Source organism: Chelmon rostratus, chromosome 4 (genome assembly GCF_017976325.1).
Source record: "Chelmon rostratus isolate fCheRos1 chromosome 4, fCheRos1.pri, whole genome shotgun sequence".
NCBI classification, from domain to species: domain Eukaryota; kingdom Metazoa; phylum Chordata; class Actinopteri; order Chaetodontiformes; family Chaetodontidae; genus Chelmon; species Chelmon rostratus.
Window position 1 is genome coordinate 18,744,687 of NC_055661.1, and position 10,477 is coordinate 18,755,163.

Consider the following 10,477-nt stretch of genomic DNA (forward strand, 5'->3'; position numbering starts at 1 on the left):
ATGTTTGGACTGTGTCTTTTTTTTGACATATAAGTCAAACTTTGGGTGGATGTCTCAATCAGCGCCTCCTGAGCAGCAGCGCCCCTTCACGCTGACACGGGGGGGTGAGAAAGTGTCTGTGTGGTAATGAGCTTACTCCGCCGGCTCCCCTGCCACAGATTCAGTGGTGGCAACATCAGGTTGCTGTCTTGATTCTCCGATGACAAAAGAGGAAAGCGGTCCATGATGTTTAACCAGCTCCGCCGGGGTCAAGAATGCAGCCCACTGGCGAGGGGACAAAATTCCTGACACAAGTGATCTCCCCTCCCTCCTTTTGAAGTGGGACCAGCAGAGATCTCCGAGCACGGCGGCTCCCCGAATCACAGGATCTCTGCTCGTATCCCAGACTGGCCTAACCTGGAGGGTCACCCCGAGTTTACTTTCTCAGAGACGCCGGCCCTGCCCAAAGAAACAGAATCTATGCAGCTTAAACTGTTGGGTGGGCACAAAAGGGGGGTCATCTCTTCCCTCTCTGTCTCTCTCTGTTCACAGTACTGTTTGTTAATGACACAATAGACGTGGAAAGACTTTGGTTTTTATCTCTGAAAAAAAAAAAAAGCAAAACACATTTTCCTAGCAGCCATGTAACCAATCTGATTAAAGAAACTGGCTTTGAAATGGGTCTAAATTCTTAAAAGGCTTAAAATGTGAAGGATCCTTCTTCAGGGATTTAACATGTTATTTTAAGAAAGACCAAATTAAATTCCTTGTACTGCACGCTGCTGGTCAGTGTGCTTGGTGAGAAAATATACAGACCTAATTTAATCAGTAAAACAACGAAAAAAAGAAAAGGAAAGGAAAATGCATTCAACAAGTGCTCAAAAGCATGAATGGATCCAGTACTACCTTTGCTCAATTACTCTGTGATAGTTTCTTCTGTCAGTTTGAGCAGAGCCACCTCGTGTCTCTGCTGTCTGACATGGACTCTGAGCTCAGAACACATTTACTGGGCTAATTTAATAAGAGACATGTGCAGCCTGCACTGCAGCACTGCAGCACTGCAGCAGACCTGAGGAGTCTCCCTCCTGCTCTCATTGCGCTCATTCTAAACAAAGCGGCAATAAATAGAAGATAATAATTCAGGGTTTATTTTGTGCAGCCACATTCTCCTGACCCAATCAAACATCTATTTAGTGAAGATAGTAATTTTATGTTTACGTTTTAGTTAGTTATTTCCCAATGAATTTATATTTCGCAACAAATTCACATGAAGACGCTGCGTTTATTATTTTAATTGTATTTTTTTGTGTTTAAGGTTTCCCTTAAATTCTCGTGTCTTGCGGTTTGATTGCGGTTTGGCCGTTTTTAGAGTGAAAAACAGCCCTGGATGAGCTCAGTCAGTCTCCTGCTTTTCGTGCCTGTAACAGACCAAAAAAGTCTGACATTGTTTTAAATTACAATTGGTGTGGAGAATTTTTTTTTTTTTTTTTTTAAAGAGATTAGTCTGAGCTGACACTTTTTAAGGTCCTGCAGCCGCGCTGACAATATCGAATAATTGTGTCATTAAGTGCCTGATGTCATATTTAAAACTATTTGGAAATCAAGAGAGAAAATGTTATCGATTATATTCAGGCCCTGAATACACTCTATTATTTGGACTTAAAGTAATTCCAACATAAGAAAAAAAAGAAAAAGAAAAGCTTTTTCTTTGCACGGCGCGTCTTTTAATGTGAACCCAGCACACGTTAAACCGCTGCTGGCTGCACTGCCGCTGCCTGTACCAGGGGGCGCTAATGAGAGACTGTGCGCTGTGGCACCTGGTCTCATGAGTCAGAGGAACGCTGAAATGTGCCTCCAGCAGTTGTGTAAACGGTGGAACTGTAGAAAAATAAAGTTTCAGAAGAAAAAAAATGTAAATGCTCATTTTAATATATTTTACAAAATAAAATAATCGTTACTAACATTATTATTACGTTATTTGTTATTTTCGAAATGTTCATTTTTCATGTGAAAAAAATACATCGTTTTAATATATTGCTATAATTTAGTATAAATGAATGTATAAATAAAGGCTTCTGAAAATGACTAAAATATAGCCGCACATCTGCACCCTGTTAGGCCTATGACTGGATATCAATGCGCTAATAAAGACCGGAACTATTAATAACTGATAGGAGTAAAAAAAAGAGCTCCTCCTGAATGATTGTGAACTCCTATGTACCGTCCTGTCGGTGTCTGTCGGCTCGCTGCTCAGTTAATTTATAGTAATGCTCCTCACACCGATCCGCTGCAGGCCTCAGAAAAACCTGTGGTATTCGGATTATCAGCCGCATGGGATAAAGCAATAAATGGGCCAGTGGGGTCCTGAATGGGTGCAGTGGCGTGAAGGGGAGTAATTACAGCTTCATATTAATTGTGTTTTTTTTCCACTCCTTCTGAGTGCGCACACACACGCACACACACTGAGGCGAAGCGGTGGCGACATCTAGGAGGGCCAAGTCTTTGTACTGAACACTTCAAGTTTCAAAAACAAGGCCAATTGAAGCGGCGGAGCTCAAAGCCGGCACCATTGTAGGCGAACACATTGAGTTTTGATTGGGGACAATGGTGTTTCTCAAATTTCTAGCAAAAAGAAAGCCATACTCCATCTGTGATCTCAATGAGCGCCTATTCATGAGCTTCCTTCTTTTCTGCGCCATTCGGCGGTGGAGAAAAGGAGGCAGATGTGGATGGATGGAGCAGGGGAGAGTGCATTTTAATTGGCTGCAGTGTGTAGGTCTGTCTCTGTCTTTTTTTCCCCTCTCGATCACAAACACACACGCACGCACTGGAGTTATATGCCACTATAGGGCTTGCAGAAGGGAGAGCGAGAGAGCCCAATAATCTCGCCGTGTTGATGAACACTTGTAGCCCATTCATTAAACAAAGATAATCCCTGCCAGCCTACCTCGGGGGCACACAAACGGTATTTTTTCTCTCTCTCTCTTTCTCTCTATGTGTGTGTGTGCGCGCGCGCGCGCGCGCGCATGCGTGTGTGCGTGCACGCGCGCGTGTGCGTGTGTGTGTTTGAGAGAGAGAGATTGCCTGAGTGCTGGCCAACAGCTTTGGCAGAGAGGGCCCCTTCAGATCTTTGAAATATTCATACGCCATGGCAGGGTTAGCCCCCATTTACAAATAAGTGTTATTCTAGCGGGTGAAGAGTGGTGCTTGAGAGACCTCTCTGCGCCTCTTCATCTCAAGCGTCTGCAGCACATGGCCTCAGCCAGCAGCCGATCCTGCAGAAATGTGTTGAAATCTGGCTGCTTGTCTTCGTGACTTTTGCAGGACTGCAGGCTAGCCAATCAGCAGACTGCCTTTTGAGTTCACTCTCCACCTGTGGGATGTAACTAAGTGAATTTACTCAAGTGCCGTTTTGAGCTTCTTCCTTGACTCCTTTTCTTTCTTTTCCTTCTTTTGGCTCGACAGGTGTAGTTACTTGGCTGATTTTTATTGATTTGAAAACATGGTGTTATAGATGAAACCATCCAACAGTCTGTAAAGCTGTTAAAAAAGCTCCACCTCAGTAAAAAAACAAACAAACAAACAAACAAAAAACAAACAATTACCGCAGTAATATAATACACTCTCAGACACTCTCTCATATTTCTTTGATATTTTAGTGTATTTTGCTGATAACTTGTGTAAATTTACTTCATCTTTGACTCGTCCTTTCTGGAGATTTTCCCTTTCTGTTATTACTTAATGGACCCTGAACGCATCCTCCATCAGTTCACTCAGAATTAGGCTAAATGCTGATTATGATTAATGACAGAGCTCATGCGTAATTATTTGATAATAGTGTGCACGTTATGGCCCACACACGCTCAATTTGATTAAAAATCTATTCTTTTTTGCAAAGCTTTATGTTACTGTTATATGTTGGCGTAAAAAAAAAAAAAAAAATCAGGCTCTAAACTTCGCCAACAGTGTGTTTTCTGTGCCTCCAGCCTCCACTGCTCCCCTGACTCTGCCCTTAAAGGAATGCATTTAGCCTGATCCGCTTCCCCGGCGCAGTGGAGCTGGTGTAAAGTGGCAGGTTAACAGCCTCTTGTCTGTAAGCCCGGGCCTACTCGGTGTGCCCGTCAAGCGTGTAAATACCTCTGTGAAAAACCCCGTGCATTTCCTTTCTCCGGGCCTCTTGTCTAACTGCTACTCTAACCTCTGCCTCTGTGTGACGGAGCCGGCTGCTGCAGCGGGAGAGCGCGGGAGGGGATCCGGGCCCAGCCGGCCTGCAGGCGGGGCGGCGGCAGTGGGAGAGGCCGCTCGAAAGCCGCACCGGGGTGCAGGGGCAGCGGAAACATGCTGCTACATATGTTGGGTCAAGCATGGCCTTTGTTGTGATCTTAAAAGGGTGTTAAAAACCCACTCGTCTGTAGCCTTCCCGAAAGAAATGAAAGCATCGCATGGTTTTTTAATGCATAGGCCTAATGAAGTGGTTTAAAGAATGTTGGATTTTCTAAGTGCGCACAGTCACTTTTAATTGCGCGGGGGGCATTTTTAATTGGTCCAACAGGAATAATAGTGACCATAATCCCTATCATAATGAATATATATATATATATATATATATATATATATATATATATATATATATATATATTTTTTTTTTAAAAAAAACAAAAACTTTCCGTTAGGCTAAAACGAGAAAAGTTTGAAATCAGTGGTAGTTTAAGCAGAGCTAATTTAAGCGGACACCTTTCAGAATTAATTCACTTGTGGTGATATTAATCGCAGCCGTGTTAGTTCTCTACGGACAAATATAGCTCAATAAATACTTCCCAAGTCCAAGTAATTGTCCCTTAACATCCGCTCTTATCAAGAGTGGGGACATGATGATAAGAGCTGATATCAGCTCAAGTTTCCCAACTTTCAGTCAATTGTTTTCTGTCGGCCTGTGCAGCCAGACTTTAATGAAGGCCGTTTTATTTATTTATTTTTAAAGAAACCCATTAATCCTGAGCTGAAAGTAGACGCCTATAATCTCTCCAGTGAGCCTCCTCCGCGGTTTGCAACTATCACTTTACCGCGCAGGACGTGCGATTTTCATCCGAGCGAGCTCGTCGCCCGTGCAGATAATTACTTTGAATGTCAAAAAGATGTAGTTTTAATATCGTCTCCATTAGCCTGTTGGCTAGGTAATTAAGGTGCAGATGACAGCGGCGAGGGAAACAGATGGCATTTGCTTACAGTGATTCAGAAAGTAAACAATGAGCCCGGGAGGGGGGAGAGAGAGAGGGGGAGAGAGAGGCAGGGCTGCACACGCTGCACACCCAGCAGCCATTTCTTTATTCTTCAGCTCCAAGTTGTTGTTCTTCTCTGAGAGTGTTGTTATCGTCCTCCAAGGGGCTGACAATTGTTGATTAAAAAAACCAAAACATCTATAACTTTTTAATCTGAATTCAAATAGCTGCACGAATTATCTCCTGAGCGAACAGGTGAGGAAGCAGGTGGTTTGCGCTCAGGTGCCCTTTTGTCTCTCTGCGCGTGGTGGACTCCTTAAGACTCCGGAAGCATGACAATATTATCGTTAGTCAGGTAATAGCGATGGGAGGACCGCGCACCTCCCACTGCAAGACGCTAATGTTGTAGATTTTAATGACAAGACAGAGGAAATGTTTCCTTCACGCTGATAAAGTTCGAAATTAATGAAGAAAAAGGGGGGAAATGAGAAATTGGAGCGGAGCTTTCTTTCTTTCTTTTCTCTTCTGCAAATGCACACAGCTAACCTTTCCCGTACTGGAGCGGATCGACTATTATTTTTCTTATTATGTCCGAATAGGTCATTAATTCTAACCTGTAGCCGGCAAAGGACAAGTTAATTTCATTTTAATTAGACTTTCATAAGTTGTTGTTGTTGTTGATGATGATGAAAAAAAAAAACAATGATAATAATAACCACAATACTCCAACTACTAATGATATTATTATTATTATTATTATTATTATTATTATTATTATTATTATTATATTAATAATAATTAAAATGGTAATAAACTGTAGATTCCCTTTTTTCATTTTAATTTTATCATATCATATATGTTTAGCTGGGAGGAAATATCCAGTAATAACTAACAATAAACATTATTTACAACAATCTGCATGTACGTTTTTAAAAATGTTTTGTAAAGAAATAAAGAGTTAAAATTCAAATTAAAATGTCAAATGTATTTTGTGCATTTCTGTAAATAACTGAATCATTAAATGCGCAAAAGCGCAGTAAACGTATCGGTTGAGCGCCGGCTTCGCGGCGCGGCGCGGCGCGGCGCGTCAAACCGGTCAGAGGAAAATGGAAAAATGAGCAACAATGTTTTTGAAAACGTGACAAAGCACAAAATCTTTTCTCACAGGTCAGTTTTCATTTGAGCTGCGGTCGCATTACATCCGGAGAACGAAATAAAGACACTGAAATCTTTTGGTTTGGCTCGTTTAATCCATGAGTCCATTCAAAGAAACTGATTTCAAATGATAACAAGGTCACTTGAACACATCTTGCAGTATAAACGGAGCGTGAGGTGTGTGGTTCGTTTGAAGTGTTTCCTCTTAATTAAACTTCATGAAACAAATGTTCAAACGGCTCCAAAATTAACGTTTGCGTAGATTTCGTTACAGGTAGTGTAGCGAGCACGAGACGAGGTCGTAATTTGGACAGGATTCAACTCTCCGCGTGCAAGTGAACCGTTTAACATCATCGATAGCTTCACTTGACCCTCCGAAAACACACACTTCAGACACTTGTCTCAGACAGACTAGATCAAATGTTCGTTTCTCTTCTTGAATCAGTAAAATAAATGATACTCACCTTCCAGGCGGAGGAGATTACAATCACGCATCATCTGTATTTTGGGGAAATATAAGTCTTAACTGCTCAGTCATGAGTAACATGAACACACCTGGACTTCATACCCTAACCATCATGTCGCCAAATGATACAGAATATTTCTCCAGAAATAAACAGAAAGTTTTTCAGAAGGAATGAAAAGGTTCCTTCATTTTAGGGCTGTTATTTAATTTTTCAATCTCCTGTTTGGCAGCATTTCGCCCCGTGATGCGGCTCAATGAATGGAATAACACTAGACTATTGTTTTAAACCTATAAATTTCTTTTTTGGAAATACACAGCATCGATTTTAGCTTTCCGGGAACTCCCTTCAGATTCTTAACACTTGATATTTGGAATAAGAGCTCAGGTGGACACAGTTGAAAAAAGAGGCAAGCCAATCAGATCGCTCCTTCCCCCTTTGGCCAATGACAGACGCCACATTGTTGTCAAATTTGTCTAATGAAAACGTAGGAGCAACAATAGAGAGGGGAGAGAGGGATCTGTATCCACTGACAATCTCAGGAGGAAGTTAGTGTCTCAGGCTGCGGCGAGTAGCAACCTCGGCTCCTCCTGGACAGTTTTGACTTTCTACCGGGGAGGAATGATCGCTCCTCTCGGCTCCTGCTCTTCTCGGATTTAAAGTCGACTGTATCTTCAGATTTTTTTTTGCTTTTTCACCAGACTGCGTGTACACTTTCCATTAGAGTTTCGATCATAGATTTTTACATCGTTGACTTCACCTGTTGCCCAGAGATGTTGAGAACCGCTGAGCAGATGTGAACGGCTCGTTGCTGGTTTAGCTTAAACAGATCGTTCAGAACACCGTTTTCTTGTTTCTAGCTCAGTTACATCAGTGAGGAACGCGGGCATGGATCTGAGACCGGAGCTCCCCACAGTCTCCTCTGCCTCGCAAGTCCACCCGGGAGCGGCAGCAGCGGCCGCAGCTGCCTCCATCCCGGTGTCCATGGCCGGCAACCTGCTGCGCGGCCCACCGCTCCTCCTGCGCGCCGCGGACAAGTACCCGCGCACCCCGAAGTGTGCCCGCTGCAGGAACCACGGCGTGGTGTCCGCGCTGAAGGGCCACAAGCGCTACTGCCGTTGGAAGGACTGTATGTGCGCCAAGTGCACCCTGATCGCCGAGAGGCAGCGGGTGATGGCGGCGCAGGTGGCGCTGCGACGGCAGCAGGCACAGGAGGAGAACGAGGCCCGAGAGCTGCAGCTGCTCTACGGCACGGCGGAGGGACTCGCGCTGGCCGCCGCCAACGGCATCATCCCACCGCGGCCGAACTACGAGGTGTTCGGCTCTGTCAGCAGCGAGAGTAACTCGGGTGAGTGGAGCGGCTGTGAACTTGCAGTTCTCGGTTAATGGATGAGGTAGAGGCAGCAGTAACAGTCAAAGGAAAATTAGTTAAAATGGACATTATCAATCGTGCATGTGTATCAAAGCCTGTTTCAGTGCACAGAATGGTGATTTTTGTTTAGAATATTAGTGCCACAGCTGTTCATACTGCAGTTTGTGTATTATTTCCCCCCCTGACTCCCTGCTGCTGGTTAATTAACTGGTTATCACTTAACCTGCTGTAACATCAGGACCATATTTTATCCCCCATCTTACACACTGTGATGTTCTGATTGTGTCACCAGATTCCAGTATCCAGAAGTATGAGCTGTTCCCAAAGGGCCAGCTGTCCGGATCCGCCACCCCTCAGCAGACCGTGGGGAAACCTGCGTCCACCGAAAGTGACTCGGCCCCGGGCATCTCGTCCCCAGACGGCCGGCACGCAGGCTCGGGTTCAGAGAACGGAGACAGCGAGTCCTTCATCAGCTCACCGGTGTCCAAGCCTTTGAAAGACGGAGGGGAAACTCCCGGCTCTGTCAGCTCCATTGGCTCTGATTCCGGCTCCGAGACTGACAAAGACGAGCAGGAGCCCTCCCCGTCCTCTGCGGCCTCCCGGCACATGAACGCCATCGACATCCTGACCCGAGTGTTCCCCAGCCACAAGAGGAGCGTCCTGGAGCTCGTCCTGCAGGGCTGCGGTAAGGACGTGGTGCAGGCCATCGAGCAGATCCTCAACAACAGCGGCGCGCAGAGCTCCAGCAAGTCGGCCCCCGACGAGACGTGGACGGCCGAGAGGATGCTTCAAAACACGCAGCAGCCTCCGCCGTCCTCCGCGTCCACAACCGCCCCGACGAGGCCCATGTTACCCGGAGCCATGACGCTCAGCAACCGCTCCGCGTTTTCTCCTCTCCAGCCCAACGCCCCGCACTTCGGTGCCGACCCCAGCACCTATCCTCTGGGCACCCACCTGGGACTGAACCCGCTGCGGCTGGCCTACTCTGCGCACAGCCGGGGACTGGCTTTCATGACGCCCTACTCCACCACCGGGTTGATGCCCACCCTGGGCTTCAGACCCCCGATGGACTATGCCTTTAGCGACCTGATAAGGGACAGGACAATGTTGCACAAGGAGCAAGGCTACGCCAGCGGCCTGTACGGGCCTTTGGTCAACAACACGCCGGAAAAACAGTGAGGCTGCTGGACTGACCATAGAGACACATTCCATTGTTGAATATTCTGGCGAAAATCTGTGATGTGTTTTGGCTACAGTGTACTGTACATAATAGGATTATCTGGCTTGTAGTCAAATGGTCTGAGAGGAAAAAACTAAACTCACTTATGTGTAATTTTCAAAAATAATTTTATGTTTGAGTACAAACGTTTGGATGAACATTCCCCCGTATGAACCTGATTATTCCACCAATAAAATGACGTGAAGCTGAAAAGATATTTATTGATTTCAAACATGAATCACGATCAAAGTGGAAAAGTAAAAAAATTAACCCAACTGCACAGAAGGCGAAAACTGCAGCTATACATCTATATTTATATAGATGTATAGATGTGCTTTTATTACTGAGTTTTATGTCGGTTGTGCAGAATTTAAAAAAAACAACAAAGAAATGTTTTATCAGAGAGTTTTGACTGTTTAGAGTCCGTCAGTTTTCTCAGCTGATTGATGAAACTGAACTGCATCATTTTCAAAATCAGACTTTAAATATGCATTTCTCTCTCTCTACACACACACACACACGGAATATTAAATGAGGCAAAATGAAGTCATTATAACATGTAGCTTTCAGATGTTAACACTATTTCCTGATGTAAAAGTTGAACTAACGATGTGTAAATGCCATCCCTTCTTCCCCCTCCTATTATTTCACTCATCTCACCTTTTCCTTTGTTTTAGTTCGTTTCCAACTGCCTGTATTATATATTGCATTTGGTAATATGCTATGCTATATTTGACTTTTCATTTATCCGTTAGTCAGCTCAACTATTTTGTGACAAAGTGCTGGATCAAGTCAGTTCCTCTTCAAATGTTACAAGCTGTGCTGTCACATTGTATGAATATGCTGGAAATAAATGTTATTTTAAAGAAAGCGCAATTCTTTAGTGTCGAGCCTGATATAAGAATCCACCCCTGACACATTTTAATTTGCGCAGGACGCATCAAAAAGTCAAGGCGATGCACGAACTGAAAACCTGCCAAACGGTTCAGATATTCAGATTTCTGGCAGGCAAAACTCGTGTTTGTGCACTCGAACATTTTCTGAACAAAATGCTGGAATCTCTTTATTA

The 10,477-nt window shown here is 44.4% G+C and overlaps 1 protein-coding gene across 1 annotated transcript; it reads left to right on the top strand.

Moving 5' to 3' along the window:
* Window positions 1–7,593: 7,593 nt before the first annotated feature.
* Window positions 7,594–10,202, top strand: dmrta2 (DMRT-like family A2). The gene is made up of 2 exons (XM_041935631.1): window positions 7,594–8,165; window positions 8,482–10,202. Exons 1-2 carry the CDS (start codon window positions 7,706–7,708, stop codon window positions 9,366–9,368), a joined length of 1,347 nt encoding a protein of 448 aa, XP_041791565.1. The 5' UTR covers window positions 7,594–7,705; the 3' UTR covers window positions 9,369–10,202.
* Window positions 10,203–10,477: the final 275 nt, after the last annotated feature.